The 23,345-nt window shown below is 32.6% G+C and overlaps 1 protein-coding gene across 1 annotated transcript in view; it reads right to left on the bottom strand.

Annotated features, from left to right (window-relative positions):
* Window positions 1–7,094: 7,094 nt before the first annotated feature.
* Window positions 7,095–23,345, bottom strand: part of Sdhaf3 (succinate dehydrogenase complex assembly factor 3) — a 60,702-nt gene continuing 44,451 nt past the window's right edge. Inside the window, exons 2-3 of the mRNA XM_076861471.2 lie at window positions 9,130–9,332; window positions 7,095–9,011 (exon numbers count right to left, since the gene is read on the bottom strand). Coding sequence (XP_076717586.1) covers window positions 8,954–9,011; window positions 9,130–9,332 — 261 coding nt within the window. The 3' untranslated portion in view covers window positions 7,095–8,953. The remainder of the gene's footprint in view (window positions 9,012–9,129; window positions 9,333–23,345) is intronic.

Below are 23,345 nucleotides of genomic sequence, written 5' to 3'. Positions count from 1 at the left end.
ACTGGATATGCCATTACTCTGCAGATAGTTATTTTCTTAAAGTTGCTTAACAACAATTATTCAACATTCAGCCCCTTTCAGCTTTTGCACTAATTGAAAACCTGAAACAGGTATACTATTTCAGGTTGAATGCTATTGTTTCTTTGCTAAAACAGCACAGGTTAATGTTATAATTTATATAAAATTAAAACACTTCCTAAAGCCCATAACTGCCAATTCATCTCAGTATTTCTTCATGTTTCTATAGGTCAGTTTTAGAGATGTCCAAACATAAAATCAGTTGGAGTTTGAATCTGTGTTCCAAATACACCGATCTTGAGACAGATGAGGGGGTAGGTGAAAAATGTGGTTAGCCTAGATGAACTTATCAGCCTCTTTAATTCAATACTTTTATGAGAATCTAATTATATTATAAAGGTCTTAGAGTATTTCCTTTATCAGGTCTTCCACCAAAAGAATCAATTAGGTACCAAAGGGAAAATGCAAACAATCCTTAAGAGTTGTTCACTGAAGAAAGGTTTTTGAAACACAACATAAAACAGTGCCAAAGGCTAGAAAATAGTTCTGTGCTTGTTTATCTTATTTTTAAAAATAAAAGTAAACATAATTGTTTTCCCTATTAAAATAGACATATTTTTACAAATTGTATATTAAACAAGCTTATGAATAATTTCAAAATTGGGGTGTTGGATTATGTTTTTAAAGAAGATAATTAATTATGATAAATGAAAAAAAAATCTTGTAGTTTCTCCTTACTTGAAATAAAATAATTTCTACTTTATTAGTTTTATTCAGTCAAGGTTTGTTGTTTAGTCAGTGTTTTTTTTTTTTTTTTTTTAATACAACAGTAGAATTCAAGCCTAGAAACTCCTAAAAAGGTTTTTTAAACTAAAAATGCCTAGGCCCTAGGCTATATAGAATCTTTTTAAGATTCGGTGCCTGGTACTTAAATCTAATGTATCCAATGTTGGACCACTCCTCTTTAATAAACTGCAGAGTACCTCACACTGGGTGGGAGCAGTAGTTCCCTATCAGACCCATTCTTACCTCCCAAAAGCCCTGTGCATAGTCCCTTTAGAGATTACACTCTCTCTGTCTATGCCCTTATTTAAAAAAAAATTCTTTCCCACTCCACAAATTTTTACTAGCTTAAAATGTAGGTCAAACGAGTTAGTTGCACATATAATTTGAAGAATGACACACATAAATATCACCCAGTATAAAATATAAAACATTCCCACCCAGGACCCCAGAAGATTCCATGCACCCATTTCCAGTCACAACCTTGCTCACCCTCTGGAGTTAACCACTCTTCTAATTTTTGTGACTGTCATTTACCTTTCTTTATAGTTTTATCACTAATATCTGCATTGCTCACAAGTTTTTTTATTTTTTATTTTTTGCCTGATGTCCTACTTGGTACAAATGGATTCATTTACTGTATTTATATTCAGCATCTTTCAGTATTGTATTTATGAAACTAATAGTTCATTAAGACTCATTGCTATATGACCATACCACAACTTTATCTCCTGTTGAGAAATATTAGTATTGCTTATGGTGTAGAGTTGCTAAAATAATTCTTATATGAACCTTCTTGTACAGAATGTTCTCCACACCTGCACAAGATTGTGTAGGATTGGTTTTGTGGGTTGCAAAGTAATATTAATAACAATGATACTGAACGCTTTATAGTATTATGTTCTAAGTACTGTTCTGAATATTTCACATGGATTAATTAATTAATCTTACCAATACTAGAAGGGCAAAAACTGGTTCTTGAGGGAGAGGAAAACCAAGATAAAACTTTACTTTTTATATATCAAGTCACACGTGAAAGGTCAGAACTCAAATCCATGAACTTGACAGCAGTATCTGTACTCAAACACAATAATGGAATAGTATTAATGCATTAATACCATAATAATATTCAGTATAAGCATCTTTAAATTTACTAAGGAATGTCAGACTTTTCCAAAAAAGTTATGATTTATATTTGCATACGTTTATTTCAATTGAGGCCAAAGATACTTTTTCTATTTACTAACTACATGAACTTCCTTATTTGCAAATTTTTTATTCAAGATTTTTGCCAATTTTCTATTGAATTTTAATGGTAGATAGAAGTTCCTCAGACATTCTGTATACTATGCCCATGGGCCATTGTATGTATTGCAACTCTTTATACTCAGAGGCTTATGTTTGCATTCTTTTGCAAACTTAACTGCTTTTGACGAAAGAAGTACCATGTTACTGTATTCATACCTTTTTTTCTATATATGTAGTTTTATTTTGTCTAAAGTCCCTTCCTACTCCAATATTTTGAAGATATTCCTTATCTTATTTTCTTGAAGGGTTATAATTTTGTCTTTGGGGGGGGGGGGCTGGGGTTGTGGCTCAGTGGTAGAGTGCTTGCCTTGCATGTGCAAGGACCTGGGTTTGATCCTCAGCACTAACTAAAAAACTAAAGTTTAATAAAATAATGATATAAAAATTTGCCTTTCATATTTTTATCTTTAAGAAACCACAATTCTATGGGTCTGGGGTTGTGGCTCAGTGGTAGAGTGCTTGCCTAGCATGTGTGAGGCACTGGGTTCAATTCTCAGCATCACATATAAATAAATGAATAAAATAAAGGCATATCAACATCTAAAAAATTAAAAATAAAAACAGAAACCAAACAATTCTAAACACCAAAGTTTCTTTCTTTTTTTTTCCCCCTTAAAAAAAAAAAGTCAACTGTCAAGGAACCAGAACCATTTACTGACAAGCAGTCCTTGCTCCATGGAGTGTAACACATGACTGCCAGAAATCAAGTCCCTGTGTGATGAAATGCCACACTATTTTACTAACTAAAGCGATACTATTTGGATGTCTGGTATGGTAAGATCTTTCAAAATGTTGTTCTTAAAAATGCCTTGGTTATTCTTGAATCTTGGCACTGCATACTAAAAAATGCTTGTCAATTAAAAAAAAATATTTGGAATTTTGATGAACATTGTATTGTAATGACAGACCTTTTGAGGACAATTAAGATATTTACAATATTAAGTCTTTCAATCTTTGAGCATAAAGTACCTTCAAGTTTCTTTAGCATTCTGAAAGTAAAATTTTACAACTTCCTTCTGAGAATTTTGAACATCTTTTAGTAAACTGGTTTGTAAGTATTCAATATTTGTTGACAAAATATCTTTGAAAATTTTCATGCTGTTACCATTATGCAGGCGCACAACTGATTTTAATTTTGTGTAGCAATGTTTGCATCTAGAAAACTATTAAATTCTTATTCTCATAATTTGTAGGCTCTTTTATATCTTCCACATATACAATAATATTATTTTAGAATATCAGTTTTGACTCAAAGAAGTACTGACAGACATCCTTTCCTTTTTCCCAGTCTCAAAGAGAAAGCTTTCAACAATTCATGTTTGCTGCACATGTTTGGTAGAAATCCTCTAATTAGACTAAAGTACCCTCCATACCTAGTTCAAGAGCATTTTTATCATGAATAGATATTGAATGTTTAGCAAACACTTTTTCTTCACCTCTTGAGATGATCACTACTAAATCTCCTTTAATTTGATTATGTGGTAGACGATAGTAATTTATTTTCTAAAGTAAAAGAACTTTGGATTCCTGGCATAAACATGACCAGATCACAATAAATTTGCTGGATTTGCCTTACTAATATTAAGTTTAGGATTTTATATCTATGTTCCTAAGTAAAATTGGTCAGTAATTTTCCTTTTCTACTTCATTTCATAGGTATTTGTTGGTCTCATAAAAATGGATTAGGGAGTATCCCTCTTTTTTCTATCTGGAAAGACTTAAGTTTGGAATTATATATTTCATACTATTTGGCAGTACTCATCAAAGGTGTTATTTAGGCTTGAAATTTTCTTTCTGGGAATATTTTAAACCATTGATTCAATAATTTCATGGCTACTGAAACATTGTTTTGATTATTTTTGTCAGCTTCCTCTTCCAAAAAATTTGTCCATTTTGCCGGACTCAGTAGTACATGCCTATAATCCCAGTGATTTAGGAGGCTGAGGCAGGAGAACCGAGGTAATAGAAGGATGAGAGTTCACATCCAGCCTCAGCAATGTCGAGGAGCTAAGCAACTCAGTGAGACCCTGTCTCTAAATAAAATACAAAATAGGGTGGGAGATGTGGCTCAGTAGTCGAGTGTCCCCAAGTTCAATCCCTGGTTCCAAAAAAAAAAAAAAAAAAATTTAAAAAAAAGTTGTCCATTTCTTCCACAGGTTATACATTTATTGGCTTTAAGTTGTTCATATATCTATTTAATGATACAACAGAAATTTTTGTCCTATTTTGTTCTTTAGAGGTTATGTTGCCTGGTTTTTCTTGATTAACTTTGCTGGGAGGTCTCTGAATCTTTTTCAAATAATAAATTATGATTTTTAAAACTTTTCTGCTCTAATTTTTATTTCCTTCTATTTTCTTTGAACATATTGTGGTATTCTTTTATTAAGATAGCTCTTCTCAGTAATATTCAACCTTTCTTTGCTTCTGTTAGACTCACTGAAGTCAACTTCATTCAAGGGCTCTTTCGATGCAACCCATAATTTCATTATGCATTTTCATCACTGTCTAGTTGTACTTATGTCCCAGAGTCCACTAGAGTTTCTTCTTTCACTCATGGGTTATTTAGAATCACGTTAATTTCTCCAAATAGGGGGCTGCTTAATCATTTACTTATAGGTAAATGCCAATTTAGCATTCTCTTCCTAATAAATTGAACCTTTCATTATATGAACTGATTCTTTTTATCCCTAGCAATGTTTCTGCTTTAACAATTTTTTCAGATGCTAATATTATCTATATTGACTTTCTTTTGGTTTGTATAACTTTAATCATCATTTTACTTTAAAACTTTCTATGTATTCTTTAGGTGTCATCTTTTGTAATGGCATATAATTGATTTCACGTTTTAACTAGGTAACAATTTGTCTTTAACAAAATAACTTAGTCCATTTACATTTCTTGTAATTACTGGGTTACATCCCTAAGACTATTTAGTACTACTATACTAATATATGACAGATTGGTTAAGTTATAGAGGTTTACTTTGGCTCAATTCTGGTCAAAGGCTGGGGCTGCATACAGTGATGGCCTTGTGAGAACAGTCCCAAGCCAGAAAAGTCCAAGTCACCTCCCAAAGGCCTCTCCTTTAAACACTATAGTCAGATTGTTTTCCACTCTCTCTTAATAACTCAGAGCAGGAATGAAAGTCCCAACAGTTTCAGAAGAGGCAAACCACTATCTACCACCTGTTTTTTTTTTCCCCTATTCCTGCCCCTTCTATGCTTCTTTTTCTATTTTATGATTATTTTCCTATTTTTACCTTCTATTACACCTCAGAAACGATATACTAATTTCTGTGTAACCATCATTTTAAGTGGTTATACTTCAAATCATATTTATACTTAAGGTTAAAGCTAACCAATACCTTTATTCTCTCAGACCATACAAATTTAGAGGACTTATTCCAGTCACTACCCTATCAACTTATATATTTCAATTGAAAGGTATTTTAAATATAATTTTGAACTCCATGAAACAGCATTATTGTTTCATATAGCAAATGCTTTTTTTAGATTCATCCATTATTCACAACCTTCGGTCTTTCAGTCCATCTTCAATCACCTTCCTACTATATAAAGGATATCTTTTAGAATTTAAGAATACTTAGGTGGCAAACTTGCTCATTTTGTTGTCCAAAACTGACTTTATTCAGCCATCATTCCTGAAATATATTTTTGAGGTATAGTATTTTAAGTCGGAAGTTATTTTTCTCTGAGTCATACAACTGGTTTCTGGTTTCCATTATTGATCCTTAGAAGTCAGTTAAAGATCTAACTGTATGGAAGATTCATTGTGTACTGGTTACCACTTCAGCCCTCTGCATCTTGCACTACAATTTCTATTATTTCTTTTTTTCAATATTTATTTTTTAGTTGTAGTCAGACACAATACCTTTATTTTATTTTTTGTATGTGGTGCTGAGGATCGAACTCAGGGCCCCACACGTGCTAGGCGAGCACTCTACCACTGAGCCACAACCCCAGTCCACAATTTCTATTTCTAAAAGTGATGAGACAGAACATTCACACATCACATGAAGTATGTCTTTTACTTATAGATAGGCAGCAAGGACAACAGTAGCCTAGGATTCATGACAAGCCTTTCCTCCAAGGGTCAGGAAAGCTGTCCAGGCCAGGAGTCTCATCTGTACATGCCCCAACTACACTGTAACTGAGGGTCCCTGGAAGGCACTCCACTTGGGTTTTACATCCTGGTGGTGACCTCATATGCGGAGTTATAGTGTTGAAGGTCATGCCAGTTTAAGAGGGATAGAAACACAAATCACAGTGTTCTAGACATTCCCTCTTTATCTTATGATCTTGCATTACCAGCATATTCTGAGCACATTTTTTTTTTCCCTAAGGAACCACCAACAAGAAAGCTGGGAAGAGCTGGGTCACCAAGACTACTAGGGACTTGTCCTGCTCTAGGTGATTTCCTTTGAAGGTTAATTGTGACTTCTACTTTGGCTACTTTAACCAGTTTTTGTCTTTGGCATTCTATCTTTTACTATAATTGTGTGTAAGTGAGGACTTCATATCTATTCTGCTGAGGATAAATCTGTGGACTGGTGTTTTTTATTTGAAAGTTTCTCAGCAATTAATTCTTCAAATATTGCTTCTGTCCCCGTTACCTATTTGAGTCTATTATACATTTGATTTTTATTCTTTTTCCTGTATTCTCACATTTTCAAGCTGCTTTTCTACTCAGCATCCTGCACAATTTCTTCTGTCCATTACAGTCACTAATTCTCTTTTCAGTTCCTTTTAATCTGTTAAACCTGTTCATTGAAGTTTACTTTTTTAGTTATTCTATTTTCCACTTGGAAAAGTTGTTTTTTCTTTTCTCAAATATGATAGTCATATTTTATAGTAAATGCCCTGCTTCCTGGAGACATTTTAAACAATCTTTCTTCTTAGCACATGTGTAATATTGTTTTAGTCAGCTTTTTTTGCAGCTGTGACCAAAAGATTGGACAAGAACAATTAGAGGAAGAAAGTTTATTTGGGGGCTCAGGGTTTCAGAAGTCCTAGTCCATTAACAGCTGGCTCCATTCTTCGGGGTGTAAGGTGAGGCAGAACATCATGAAAGAAGGGTATGGTAGAGGAATGCAGCTGGGAACATCACCAGGAAGCAGACAGAGACTCTCCTCACCACCGACAAAATATATACTCAAAGATACGCCCCTAGGGACTCACCTCCTTGAGCCACACCGTTACCTGCTTACAGTTACCATCCAGTTAATCCTTATCAGGGGATTAATGCACAGATTAAGTTAAGATTCTCATAACCCAATCATTTTACCTCTAAGCTTCTTTGCATCATTTCACAGAGCTTTTAAGGGACACCTAATATTTAAACTGTAACAATTATAAAACATGTTCTAATTTCTGAGTTTTCTGGGGGCCTATCTCTATTGCCTTAGTTGCTGTGCTAATTTTCCTTGTGGAGTTTATTTAAACTTGAGGAAACTGTGATCTCAGTATCCTCCAAAAATTTGTTTAAATCTTTCAGGTACTTATTCTGAGACCATTTTATATAAATTCATAACTTGTTGTTTGAGTACATAGATGACTTGATTTGGGATGCTCTGAAACTCTGCACAAGTACTGGAGAAGATTTGCTTTTGGCGTTCTCTGATGGTATTCCTTAGGGTTCTGGCTTTGTGAGAAAAATGTATTTTATGAATCTACTTCAACTGGGCTCTAAGTTCTGTATTTTTGCCCACAGTGTTCCTAAGGACAATCAAAACCAAACCTGAAATTCACCCTCAGGGCAAAAGGGTTGCAGCAGTTACATTTAGTAATACTAGCCTTGGAATTACTTAATCTTTTAGAACACTGCCAACTCCCAGATGCATCTAAAAATGCTTTTTCTATTTTACTTGAAAGTTTTTAGTTTTAGCACTGCTCAGATGAACATAGTCTGCCACCTTACTAAAAAAAGAAATAAAGCATTTTGTAAAAATTCTACATATTTTCACTTATCAATATTAGAAAATTTCCAATGTCCTTTAAAATTCCTTATAAACCTAAGTTTATCTGGGTTCACTCATGTGTTTGCTGTTGGCTGAAAGTCAGCTGATCCAGGATTGCTTTGGGTAGTGTAGTTTACTATGCTTCCCAAAACCTAATCTGATACTCTGGAGGGTCAGCTCAGGCTTAACATGGCAGTTGGGCAGGTTTCCAATAGTTCCAGTGGAGCTATGCCAGGCTCTGAGGCCTAGAAGCTAAATTTGCATAATATCACCACACCATCCTTTTTGAGCAAATCCATGGCATGGGAATAGACTTTTTGTCTTTGATAACTACTGATCCCCTGTATATCAAATGATCTTGGCATATGTAAGATTTTAATCTGTCTTTTTTAAAATTTATAAATCAATCTAACTATGAGAAAAATTTGTGTTTTTATACTCCCCAAACATTAGGCAATAAATGAGACTCTCAAAGTAACTAAAAATTATTTGAAGGGTCATTTCTTATAAATACTGTAGAAACATTATTATACTTTGTACAATCAACTATGCAAACGATAATACTGAATATTAAAGCTTCTCTTTAACATTTCATTGTGAATAAACAATGAGTCAGAAGGAGACATGCAGAATAATCATGTATGCAATTATTAAAGTGGAAATGATACTTTCAGAATGACAATCTAATAAACTTGTTGAAATTCTACATTTGTCATTATAATATACTTAACTGATGTAGCAAAAGAAAATCTCTAATGCTTGAACATCAGCATTTAAAACAAACTTGTATACAAAAAATTCTCAATATTTCATTTTGGAGGCTTCCTTATTTAATGCACAAAATCAAATTCCATTCAGTAAATACTGCTATTCCAACAATGTCCTAAAGTTTTCCAGTTGTCTTCTGGTGATCCTGGTCCACATACTGCATTCATAAAAAACAAAAATAAAATAATACGTAAGGATGAAATAATAACTTTAAAAAACCAATGATAGTTAAAAGGTTCTAAATTTTATATTTTGTCAAACTTTACTGTATTTACTAAAATTTTGGTTTTGTAGACTCCGTGATACTAAATTGCCTGTTGGGTTTAGTAGTTTCTCGCATCAGTTCCTGTAACTGTCCAATTTGCTCATCACGAAAGTCATTAAGTTTTTCTTCTGGGAGGGAGGTGCCAAAACATGCTCTTTCAGTTGAATTTTGTCTGTATTCATTAGCTTGTTCCCATAACACTGATGCATACACCTAAGAAGAAGAAAAAGAAAAATGATTGATGTTCACTTATTTAATCATGGAGGACTTAATGAATTCTAATTCCAAGTTACCTATTTTTCTCCATCACTAAATTTTCTGTATTTGCCTAAGAAGATATAAATAATATAGTCATAGCTTTATTATTCAGTGATAATTTCAAATATAGCTTATTTTCAGCACAGGCTTTTAGAAAAATTCTTCAGTTATAAATTAATGGTGCGTGTGTGTTGGATGAGATCCCATGGAGGGGCAAAACCAGCCAAAACCGTAAACTGTAGACACACAAGTATGCACATACTTCTGGGACCATAGCTTTAATGAGAATTTCAAAGAGGGTCCATGAATCTTATAGGCTTAAAAGTAAGTCCCAAAATTGTCTATTTACCTACCTTCAATTAAAGATTTAAAATGTTAAAGAAAGACTTTTTATCCTTTCAGCCTTCAATATTTAACAACCATCTATGTCAGAAAAAGAAATCTATATTTTTCATGTTGTCATTTTGGTCTTAACATATTCAACCTAATATTCCAACTACCATTGTTTTCAGTAACTCATTTGAAACAGACACTCGCTCAAAATTAACCTTTTAATCGAGCAGGAAGTACCCATGTATTTCATTAGGTTAAAGATTATATGCATATGCTGAGTTTATTCTGAATAATACTACTACCCAGTCTGGTTTAAGACATCAAAATTGTTTACAAACACTAGATTGCTAGTGTCACTGAAGCAGTTTTAATTCTAATTCCAAACTTTTGCTTATATGGAAAGTCATAATTTCTTCATGCTTTCCAGAAATCCACTTCATAAAATAACAATATTGCATATATCATAAGGTTTACCATTTCCTCTTCCAAGTATATGCTTCAGAGCAGCATGTCTTAATCTTGGCACTACTAAGATTTTTGGATAATTTGGATATTCTTTGTTGTGGAGTGGGTGGGAGCTTTTTCTTTCATACTGTATTTCACAGGATCTCTGTTCTCTAACCACTAGATGACAGTAGCATCCCTCCCCTTAATCTTTATCATGAGAAAGGCCCCAAACATTGCCAATGTTCCTTGGCAGGCAAAATCACCCCTGATTTGAGAACTAAACTAAAGCGGTTATCAAATTTGTGAACAAGTGCCATGCATAAAAATGTTCAATGGAGCATTGTTTGTTTTTAGTATTTTGCTTTAATAATCTATCCATACTTCAAGAGGACAAAGGACACATACCCTGAAGTTTACTCAAATAATGGACTACCAAGAAGTAACAGCAACTGAAATAAATATCTTCATATCAACATGGATGAATCTTAGAAAAGCAAACTTCAGTTATTCATTTATAGAAATAAGGTCAATTCTCAAATTCACAAATACAAAAGGGCTAGACAAAACAATCTTTAACAAAAACAAAATTGGAAGAGTCACACTTCACAATTTCAAAACAGTATGGAATGGGCATTAGGATAGACATACAACAAACACCAAGAGAACTGAGCCAAGAATCCAGAAATAAACCTATAAAATATATAGCTCCATTAATTTTTAACAAGGGTGTCAAGGCTACTTAACAGGGGGAAATACAGTCTCTTTAACAAGTGGTAACAGAAAAATTGCATTTCCTCATGCAAAAGGGTGAATGAAGTTGAATTCTTTCCCCCATATAAAAAATTAAGTCAAAATGGATCAAAGGCCTAAATATGAGGTAATATTATAAAACTTCTAGGAAAAATAGTACTGGTAAACATTTGTGATGTTTGATTTGGCAACTGATTCTAACAAATGACACAAAGTCTGAGCAACATAACAATAAATAAAGTATTTGTCATCTTTGCACAAAATTTTTAATTTTGATATCAATGTAAAACAACAAAGAATGAAAATGTAATTTTCAAATTGTACATTTCTTAAGTTACAACTGTTTATGTATTCTGAATATAAAACTTATCAACAAGATAACCCAATTACAAATGGCAAAGAACTACCATAAATATTTTTCCAGATATCCAACATTATTTGTAATCAAGGAAACACAAATCAAAACCAATAATAAAAAAAACACCAATAAACCAATAATACAAAGACACAAGTTGAACAGAAATTAGAATCAGAATTAGAACAGAAAGGAATCAACTCTTTGAAGAAATGCAGAGGACATTAGGTTAGATTCTCATTTTTGTGTTTTTGTCTGAAGGAAGATTCCCATTTGGTGCTGAGAGGAGACTAGAACTTGGATAGTGGCCTGCAGTGTCACTAAGGAGCAATCAGAGGACAGTTTGGAATACCCACAGCAGTTGGAAAATGAAAACGGAAAATGCAACTGTGGGTAAATGGCAGAAGGATCAATAGAGGAAAGGGAGCAGGAGGTAGGGAAAGAGAAGGTGAAGGAGAGGTATTGGAGTGTGAACTAGAATGATATATTCCATGCTTTTATGATTACATCAAATGGATTCTACTGTCCTGTATAACTAAAAAGAACCAATAAAAGGGGGCGGGGGGGGGGGTGCCAGGGAAGAAAGCTACTTAAAGGGAGCCTTAAATTCTGCAAATAAACTCTGCAAAAATCTCTGGCTATCTTCTAAACTACGCATGCTCCAGATGGAGTCAAACTGCTTGAATCTATCAGAATGTGATTTAACGTACATAAAAGACAAAAACTGTCAGTTTAATAGTTAATTTAAGTAATTATTTTCCTAAATTTATCAATTTAAATTTTATTTGGAAAAATCATTAGCAAACTAATTTCTGTTGTATAGATTTTAAGAATAAAAGTTGTTTTTTTAGCATTTGTAATTAATAAAACTAAACCATTTCAATGAATAACATAAAAGGAGAAACAACCAGATATTATGTGACTCCTGAGTGAAGTATATTTTACCTATATCAAAAATAAACCTGCACCTAGTGAGTACCTACTCCGTTAATTAATAGGAAATACAGAAGGCAGAATAAAGTACTATACATAACTGTGGGAGTGCAACCAGCAAAATTCAGATTATGGAAAACTAAGTTTCAAAGGAAATTTTTAAAACTATATAAGTAATAAAGGAAAAATAGCAACATTACAATGAAAAAACCTAAAGGATACACCTCAATCAGATGATCAAGGTAAATATCACCATTAGTAAGTTTTATTGCCATCACAAGCCCCTGATCATTAGGCACTGAAAAGGGTGTATCACCTTTGTGGTTTAAGTAACTTTCTCAGTTTAGAGCAAACAAAGGCAATTTGACTACTAAACATGATATGGGATATTGAATTAACTTGGAACAGCAAAAGAGAATAGTGCAAAACTGTCTAAATATATTTTCTAGTTTAAAGTAATGTATCAATGTTAATTTTGAGAGTTCAATGAATTACAATGTATCGATTTAATTTTTATTCAATCAAAAACTTTATGAATTATTATTAGGCTAAGTTTGCAGCTCAATGGAAGAGAACTTGCCTTAGAGGTGGCAAGATTCAGGGTTCAATCCCCAGTACTGCCAAAAACAAAAGAAATTAATTTTGAAGTCATAATACATACTAAGCATCCCCAACCTGAAAATCCAAAATGCTCAAAAGTTTCAGGTCTTAGAGCATTTTAAAATTCAAGTTAGGGATGCTCAACCAGCAAAGTCTATGCAAACCAAACATGAGAAAAAAAAAATTGAAACACTTCTGGGCTCAAGTATTTCAGATAAGGGATATTTGACCTGTAATGGTATTATAGTTAACTTTTTTAAAGAGTCTCTGTTAGGGATACATACTGAAGCATCTGTAAATAAAATTATGTTTCTGATTTGCTTTAAAATAATCTGGAGTGGTATATATACACAATGGAATATTACTCAACAATAAGAGAATAAAATTATGACATTTGCAGGTAAATGGATGGAGTTGAAGACCATCATGCTAAGCAAAGTAAGCCAATCCCAAAAAACCGAAGTCCAAATGTTTTCTCTGATAAGTGGATGTTAATCCATAATTTGTGCAGGATGGAGGGGGTATATAAGTGGAGGTACTTTGATAGAGCAAAGGAGAGGGAAGGGGAGGGAGGGAGGGAAGGGGACATGGAGATAGGAAAGATGGTGAAATGAGATGGTCATCATTACACTAGGTACATTTATGATTGCACATTGTACAATTTATGAATGGTACATTTATAAATTGTACATTTATGAATGGTGTGTCCCTACTTTGTGTACAGAGAAGTGAAAAATTGTACTCCATTTGTGTACAATGAACCAAAGAGCATTCTGCTGTCATGTATAACTGATTAGAATAGATAGATAGATAGATAATCTAGAGAAAAGGTACAGGGGTACAGATACAAGACTGGCCATGAACTGATAAATACTGAAGTCAAGTGATGTATGAATGGTTCATTGTGTTCACTGAACATGTGTATATGTATGAAATTTTTCCCATTAGTTTTTTAAAAGTATGTATGTATATATACATATGTGAACATTAAAATAAAAAATACAAAATCAATAGAATTAACTATGTATAAATACTAATCTAAAACTATTTCAATCACTTCTAAATCCCAACTATGGGTTTGAAATTTCTCATCTAAAAAACTAAGTCCTGAAGAGCTAACCTTCACCTGTCTAACCACACGCATGTAACTCTTTAACGATATTGCTTTATCAACCTTAAAATCATAATTTTTAATTATTTGTTTCAGTAAGGAATACAAAGCATCTTCAAAGTAAAATTTTATTTTTGTGAATCAGCAAAGGAAAAAAGCAAACTGTTTCTTCAGATTCAAATATGTTCTATTCTTTATAATCTCAACTCCTAAAATACAACTAAAAATTTTTTGTATGTGGATTCATCAGGGTTCAAAGAATAAACCAGTTAGTTTTGAGGTTATCTTTGCTCAATCGTGATACTATTATAGTATAATGAAGTTATAATGATCACCTGCTTTTTCCACTATAAGCAGGTTCTTAATTAATCTTGTTCTTAATTAATCTTAATTAATCCTCTTTGATCTTCATTCTCTCCTATTTCCAATTAACCATTTCACTGTTTCTTCTGCCACTTTTAAAGTGTTCATTAGAAATCATATTAAGTTTCTTTAATAAAGAAAGTCGAAATTTACCAGCAGTTCTTCTTATATTCCCTAGCATTTTCCCTTATGTATATAAGACATAGCCAAATAATTTTATTTATTTATTTTTTTGTCCTTGCTGAGGATGTCTTTTTTTTTTTATTGGTTATTCAAAACATTAGATTGCAGAATCACATCGGTTACACATCCACATTTTTACATAATACCATAATAGTAACTGTGTGGGAATTTCCTCAGTAAAAGAATAAGATTTCAGAATTATCACTCTATCACATAATGAACTTCGATTTAGTTCAGTTTGTGTGCCATAAAATTAGCATTTGTATTCATAATATAAGTTGCTAGATTTGTGCTATTTTCCTCACAGGCTAGAATCAAAGAGGCATAAAATTCCTTATACAACTGCACACAAAAATTGAGACTGTTTTTAAAGAACTAATCTGTGCCATGAATTCTCCAGTTGCCAATAAGGAAGAGAGATGGCAAAAAGAGAATAGGATTTGAATGTGGGATAGTGATAGAGACATAGAAAACAAAAATGTCATAGAAAATAAATTCATGTATTTCAGAAAATTGAGCTTCCAGGTATAAATAAAAGGAATACCAGGAAAGAAAAGCTACTGGCTCCATTCATATCTTAAAGTTATCCATATAGAAAGATATAAAAAATTGATCAAATTAACTATGATGCATCTATATTATGGAATAGTATGTGACAGTTAAAAAGAGTAAAATCAAGAATATATTGATAGAAGCTCCCAAAACAAATTAGAAAATCAACTTACAGGATATTACGTAAATACAATGCTTTTTTAGGTTTTAAAATATGTGCAAATTTATATATGTAATAGCATACTTATGTGAAAGTAGGCTGTAAGAATGTCTACAAAATTTGGGTGGGTGATCTTTCACATTTTGTCCTGAACACCTTTACCTCTGTGCTATTCTAAATTTTTAAATAATAAAGACTAACATAATTAAATGGAAGAGAAAGCTGGAAGAAGAGAAACTATAGGAGAAACTTTGAAATGAATAAGTTGAAGCTCTGGTTTTTCATGATTTGTCCTAATAGAGATCAACTTAATTTGTCTAAGTAAAATTAATTAATTTAACCATAAGAAACAACAAAACTCAAGTTTCAATTTTTTAAATCACATCTCGTATTTGCTTTTCTTGGTTTCTTGAAAACAGAACTGCAATGCAATCACCCCAAAATAAACATTTTAATCACAACATATGAACTGACAAACTGAGTAAATAAAAGTTTTGGGTAGTTGCTTCACACACAAATTCATATTTAGAAAAACATTTTTTCACAGACCTCCTTTTAATAGTTGTTATGCATCTGGAACGTCCCCCAAAGGTGCATGTGTTGAATGTCTGATTCCCAATGTAGCTTATATTGAGAGGTGGAGCTTTTGAGAATTGACTAGATCATAAGGGTTCTGACCTCATCCATGGATTAGTCCATTGATGGACTCAGAGTTGGAATGGACTTGTAGAAAGTAGTAGAAACTATAGGAAACGGGACCTAGTTGAAGGAAATGGATCACTAGGGGCATGCCCTTGGGAACTTTACCTTGTCCCTAGACCCTTCCTCTCTCTCTGCTACCCAGCTACCATATATGAGCCATTCTGCTCTGCCATGCCCTTGTGCCATGGTGTTTTGTTTCACCACAGACCCCCAAACAATAAAGCCAGCTGACCAAGGATAAAAACCTCTGAAACTATGAGTCAAGATAAATCTTTCCTCCTTTAAGTTATTTATTCCAGATATTTTTTAATACCATGGAAAGGTGTCTAACCCAACAAAACCACTGGTTTTAAATCTTTTATAAACAAGGCATTTTTAAAATATCAACTGTAGAGAATATAATTCAAGACAAGTTCTATGTACCACCCATTCCATTTAAAAACCTGACATTTTGTTACATTTCGGATTAGGTCATTAAAAATGCTACCCCAAATTTTCTACATGTAATCAGAATTTGTCTAAAGAAATCTTTCTTTTAAATTATATAATTTCATTGCCAACTTTCCTAAAAGAATAAAAAAGATTAAAGCATGTGTTGCCCTTCTCACAATTCACTAGAAAGCTATAATAGTAGTAATTGTTTTCATAGATTAGATGAATTATTTGAAGCCCTTGAATGTAAACTCCCAAACAGAAGGATAACTATTAGATCTAGAAAGAAACAAATACCTTTTTCCCAATTTTATTCAATTATTGTAAGATTCTACTTAGCAACCCTGAACCTATAAATTTAAATTTGCAGCATTTAATCAAACTTTCCCTAGAGAACTGATTAAAAATGTCAGGCCTCCTTGCAGAGCAAAAACAACAAAAACACCCTCCTCCACAAGAAAGCCAAAGGTTACCTAAATTACAATAACTAATGTCAAAGACACTTTGGGTATTTGAAATACATCTGCTCAAGTCATTAATACAGAATATTCATATTCTAGAAAAAAATGAATTGTTGCGATGAAATAAATTTGACTTCTTGACTCTTTTTTGACTAGGTTTTATGATTTTCAAGTCAGTAAGGATAGATTCTCCATTTTTACAGCACAGATAGCAAAATAAATGTTATTTCTCAACCCCTAGACACTTAAATCACATTGATCCATAGGATGCAACAGGATAGAAAATAATACAGGTGCCAACATTAAGAGTATTTCTCGGGTGACCATGAAGCTGGGCTTCTCTGTAGTCAAGTTCCCCTGGTTTCTCTGCCCACTGCAGTAAAACCAAACTCAGGCTTCATCTGTGACTCTAGCATTGAGCAAGAAAGGTGTTAGTAGCTACTTAAAGCATAAGGGGCGGGTGGGGGGGGGGGGAGAATAAAACCAAGAACTTGGAAAGCTCTTGGCTAAGGAAACAGTAAGTAAATGTTAGAGAAGAATGACTCTCAAATACTCTTTCCTTTTCTATTATAATTTCTGTATATCCTTGTCACTAGATATATACAAATGAAATATGCCTTAATGTCAAATAAGTACATTCTTATTTATGAAATTCATCTAAAAATTCCTAGAAGCTTAATATTACATATATATATATATATATATATATATATATATATATATAATTGTATAAATATTATATATAATTGTAAATTTATTTTATTTTTATGGTACCAGAAATTGAATCCACAGTAACTTAACCACTGAGTCACATCCACAGACCTTTTTATTTTATTATAGGGTCTCCCTAAGTTGTTGAGGCTGGCTTTGAATATGCAATCCTCCTGCCTCAGCCTCCTGAGTTGCTGGGATTACAAGAGTGTACCACTGCTGCCTGGCATAAAAGTGATTTTAAAAATATATTTTCCTGCTCATTTCAAAAACCATTGAGGTAAACGAACCATACACTGATGCTTTATATAGTACCTTCAATTTTTCTCTAAAGGTATTATTTGCATAAATTTTATAAAATTCGTTATACTATAAATATTAAGCCTATAATACAATGGTGCATTCACACAGGTATTAAAAAATGATAAAAGCTGTTATCCAGCATTCCAATTATCAGGACATCTTTATTAAAACTACCAAACATTTACAGTACAACAATGAGCTCTGTACTGCCTACTAGGGTTAGGGTTAGAATTAAATTATAAACTGTTGGTATTTTTAAAAGGTACTTGAATCCATGCCATAATACCATGGAGTTCTAATTCTCCTTGCATTTATAATGTCGTTATGAATACTCTTCCCCTTGCCTGGACTGTTCTTCTCATGGTTGGCTGCTGTTTACCCCTCAGGTCTCAGGTTAAATGTCTCTTCCCTGGAGAGGCCTTCCTAATTCATCTATTTAGTCCTACTACTCTTTCTCAGTATTTAAATTTCCTGCCTAGTACTTACTTTAATCAGACATTATTTTGTTTCCCCACTAGAAAGTCCATGAAAAATAAATATACATTTTCTTCATTACCAAATTTCCTTCATCTAGCATAGTAGTTGGAAACAAAGACAGTGCTCAGTAATTATAATTCTAATGGTTAATAAATTAATATTATGAAACATTTACCAGAAACCACTCCTAAGGAGGTAAAGGCATAATGTTAAACTGAAAGCTATCATGTAAAATGGTTAATCTTCTAGATTTTTATAAGGATCCACAATTTAAGATGACATTGAATTTGTAGATTTTACAGTGGTAGATAGAAATTTTAGAAAGCTCTAATCTGAGCTTTCAAGTGAAAATTTTACCTTTGCCCAGAAATGGTTGTTTACTTGAAGTGACAGAATCACTCCATTAATTTTAGAGAAAACGTCTGCAAATACCCAAATCTGAACAACAATTGTCAGTTTTTTCTCTCAGGTTAAAAGGGTGTAAAATAAAAAAAAAAAAGTGTCTAATTTAGCTTGCTACTTAAATATTTCCACGAGTGTTTTTACTCAAATATGCATCACGTATCGGTAAAAGGCAGAAGTACTTTCTTAGTACTTCCCACTTCTCATAGAATTGTAGACACATACTCAAAGGTCCATGTTTAATAAAATTGATGTGTATTACTTCATGAAGGATGCTCTTAAACAATATTGGCCTTTTTAAAACTGTAAGTGGAAAGCAATGATGAATATAATAACTGCTACTACAGTCCATTTATTGTACTTTTGGGGGTTTTTGTTTTTGTTTTGGGGGCTGGGGCTCAAACCCAGGATCTAACGTATGATAGACAACAAGCACTCTACTACTGACTATACCTCTAACACACAGCCTCAACTTAGGCAAAGGTATCAGCAGTTTTATCCACTGCTGGGTTTGCATATCAGTTGCAATTCTAGAACACAACTTTTCCAAAGTATTTTTTAGGGAGCTCTAATATCAATAAGTGTTCTTCCTTATGAAATATAACCTTTTTATTTAGGTGTATGTGGAAAATACTATATACTATATTTCATCCTTGACATTAATGAAGAAATTTTTCAAAGCACACAATTGAGAAAACACTTTAGAAATTTCACTTTTAGAAGATTTCAATTTACATCACTGAGGAGTCAACTCATTGACTCTGGTGTTGAGAGTAAGCATTTGAAAAATTCAATCATCTAACTTCTATAAGAATTGAACAAAAACTCTAAGAACAAAACCATTATTTACGTGATTTCTTTCAAAGTGTGAAAAGAGGTGGTTAACATGAAACAATGAAGCAAATGAGTAAGATATCAAATTAATGAGATCAAACTACTGAAAAGAGGAATAATAATTATTTGTATAAAATTAATCAAGAAAACCTAAAGATTCACTAAAAATGTTAAAATAAGGGAACTGTTCAGTAAAATTAGTACCAAAATTAATTGCAGTACATGAAAAAAAATTGAAAAAGTTGACAAATTTTAGAATCTATTCAATAGAATGAAGAGTTGGATAGAAACGCTATATATCTTTATATAGAGATTAAATTCTTATTAAGGGTTTCAATGCAATTACAATGAAAAAAAATGAAAGATTAAGTGTGAGATAGGGATTACTTCTGGTATCAGAGTTTACTTTAGTTGCTCATTGTTTACCTGTCTCCAAATTATTGACCTCCACCCCTATTTATAACACCTAACAAGTCAAAGAGTTAGGGCCAACAAACCAGGTCCTCCATTCCCACTTCCAAATTCTCATAGTTGAAGCTTATACTAGGCATGTGTTCCACATTCCACTATCTCTGACCAGGAAGGAAATAACATGCCCACTATTATTTAGTAGAGCTTGTGAGACTTTCTAAGAAAGGTTGTAGACAGATAGAGACAAGGAGAAAATGTCAATCTAGAAGGGAAAAGGAAAGAAACAGCAATGCTGGAGAATATAGCTACTACAAATAGCAAAAAGTAAATACTCCATATATACAGATTACAAATACTGCCTTTAAAAAAGCTAAAATCACTGATAAACAGGTTTTTCTGCCCATTTATCTAAATGCAGGATAATTCCAAATTTTAAAAAAGGAAAAAACAAATTATATAAAACAAAAAAGATACATTCAAATTATGCTTTGATACAATGAGTTTAGAAAATCTTCAAAGGATTATCAAGAAAATAAAATGAGCAGTATATTTTCTAACAAATTATTAATTTATATTCTGGCTGTCATCAAAAAAATCCACAGAAATCTATTCTCAGACATTCTCTAAAGTAATCTATTAAAAGATCAAGTGAGTTACTACATAAAACTAAGTATCTTTTAAAAATCCCACAGACACTGGGTACAGTGGCACATACCTATAATCCCAGCTATTTGGGAGGCTCAGGGAATAAGATCACAAGTTTGAGGCCAACACAGGCAAAATACCCTATCTCAAAATAAAAAGAACTGGTGAGAGGCTGGGGATATGGCTCAATGATAGAGCACCTGCCTATCCTGCAGGAGGGCCTAAACTCAATTCCCAGTATTACAAAAACGGGGGGAAAAAAAATCACATATGAAGTTGACATGTTACCCTCCAATCTGGGGTTACATGCTATGATCCAAAGCAAATTATTATTACATTCTGATACTTTGTTTTGAAAGACAAATTTTAACAAAATTTGTTAAAAGTTATTCTCTATATTCAGATTTTAATCTAATAAACCAAAAGAGACACTCTAGCATTATCACAATCATATTTCAAATTACCCAGAAACCATATAGGTATGATCAAGCTAAAAAAAATAACTCATTCACTAATGACTATGATTAAACATATTTTAACCTAATTTTGGACATTTACTCATAATTTAAAAATAGAACAAATGAGAAACACAGGGAACAAAAAATTAGTTTATTGAGCGGCATTTTAAAAAGGTTTAAAAAAGGATACAAGCAAAGCACAAAGCTAACGTGTATATCCTCCTCAGTATACCCCTCTTTAATCACCTTGGCAAGAAAAAAAGTACTGAATGTTATAAACTATTAAGTATTTCCAAGTGAAAGCAATCAGGCAAATGAGAATTTGGATCCCCTTAAATAAGACACAATAGTGGAGAAAGGTACACAGTCATAAAATTCCTTATATATCATTGGCTATGTTTAATAACTTCCAGATATGCATATGATTCTTGCAAAAAAGAGTGATTATTATTTTTACTACAAGATCCTTCACCATGTGGCTCCTTATTTCAACAGCCTCATTACAAACCGCCAATAGTTCCCAAATATTCCATGCTTGTCTGTGCATCAGTCAACATATATTCCTTCTATTTGGAATATACTTATTTACTTCATAGAATCAGACTTTAAGACTTATCTCAAGCATCACTTTTGCCATAATAGGGTTTCATGGGACTCTGGCATTCAGTGCATATATTCTTTAAAAGCATACTTCTTATTGTAGAAATTACTTACATTAGACTTCAAAAACAAAGTTCTGAAAGCAAAAGATCATGCCAAGACATTCACAATGCCTTCAATGTCTGGCAATACCAGGTGTGAACATGTTATCAGAAAAGAGAATCAAACATATAAAATGTGTGAACAATCAAGATCCATGTTTCAGTTCACCTAACATTGTTTCACAAAAAAAACTATTAATTTAGGACTGCAATCTGTATATTAATCTCTTCAATTTTGCAAAAAACAGATAACTTGACCATTTCAATGAGTGAATTTGAGATCTACCAGAATTCAGACCCTGATTCATCCTAGTAAATGAAGATAGTAAGGACTACTAAAACATGATTTGGAGATGATATTTACTTCTTTATACTGTTTTACAAAATCTTCCCTAAAGTCATTTTAATTTTTTAATCAGAAAAACATAATATAAAAAGGCAACAAAGTTCTCCTTAATCCCATCTTTGGAAGTCAACTTCCAAAGATGGGATTAAAGAGAACTAAATGGAATGCTAACTGGTAGCCAAATAAGCAACAAATGAAACAAGGAAAATCACTTTCAGATACCCTAATTTTAAGTCAAACTTATTTTGCTACATTAAAACAAGTGCAATCTGGTCTCTTAAAAAAACTCGATCAAAGCCAGGTTTGGTGGTGCATGCCTGTAATACCAGCAGCTCAGGAGGCTGAGGCAGGAGGATCCAAAGTACAAAGCCAGCCTCAGCAATTTAATGAGGCCCTAAACAACTAAGGGAGACCCTGTAGTTAAGCAATCCTGGGTCCAATCTCCAAAACACACAAATAAAAAATTCAATTAAAAAGGAGTTCTAAGAATTTCCATACCTTCTTCTATTCTTTCTCCTATATAATGTAAAACCTATATTACTAAAATCAATAATCTTTAGAGTAAATCACATCAATTTTCTTTAACTTTTATTTTGATTAAAAGTATAAAATGCAACCATTTTATATACATAAAAATTTTCTCAAATGATAATAAATCTAAAGATTGCTTAACAAAGTTTTCTAAGCATCTACGATTTAATCTTATAAGTGAGTTATGATCAAAAAACTCTAAACTATACTATTTTCCATTAGTCTCCTAATAGCCATGACACATTGTTTCAAACTATGTGCTCAAATATATTTATACATCTTTCCTGTAGTTTCAACACATTATGTAATTACATGATAATGTTGTTTTAATGCCTAGCAAATTATGAGAAATGTTAGTTTGTCCTATTCTCCCACTATCCCCCAAATTTGTAGAATGATTTCACTTCAAATTGTCACTTGTAGTTATTCACTGTGAACTAACCAACAATTCACCAAGGTGACTAGTGGCAAAAAATGTCATAGATATATGAAAGACCTCATGAATCAACACTTCTTTAGTTGTTTTTTTCTGAGATAATAATTATCTTGCCATTATATATTCTGCTAAACTAAATAAACTGGAGGCTTTTAGCCTGAGGCTTTCTTCACATTTTGACTTTCTACCTAACCAAAACAGTATATATTTTGTAAGAGTCAAGGGCAGCCAATCAGAAATAGCCAAGCTTCAGCCAATCACAGGCAGATAGCTTCTTCAGTAAATAATACTGGAGAAATCAGATATTGAGGAGATGCAGAACACTGAAACT

This window comes from Callospermophilus lateralis, chromosome 1, assembly GCF_048772815.1.
Source record: "Callospermophilus lateralis isolate mCalLat2 chromosome 1, mCalLat2.hap1, whole genome shotgun sequence".
Classification (NCBI taxonomy): Eukaryota; Metazoa; Chordata; class Mammalia; order Rodentia; family Sciuridae; genus Callospermophilus; species Callospermophilus lateralis.
The sequence above is the reverse complement of the archived record's forward strand: the minus strand, read 5'-3'. Positions and strand labels throughout refer to the sequence as shown.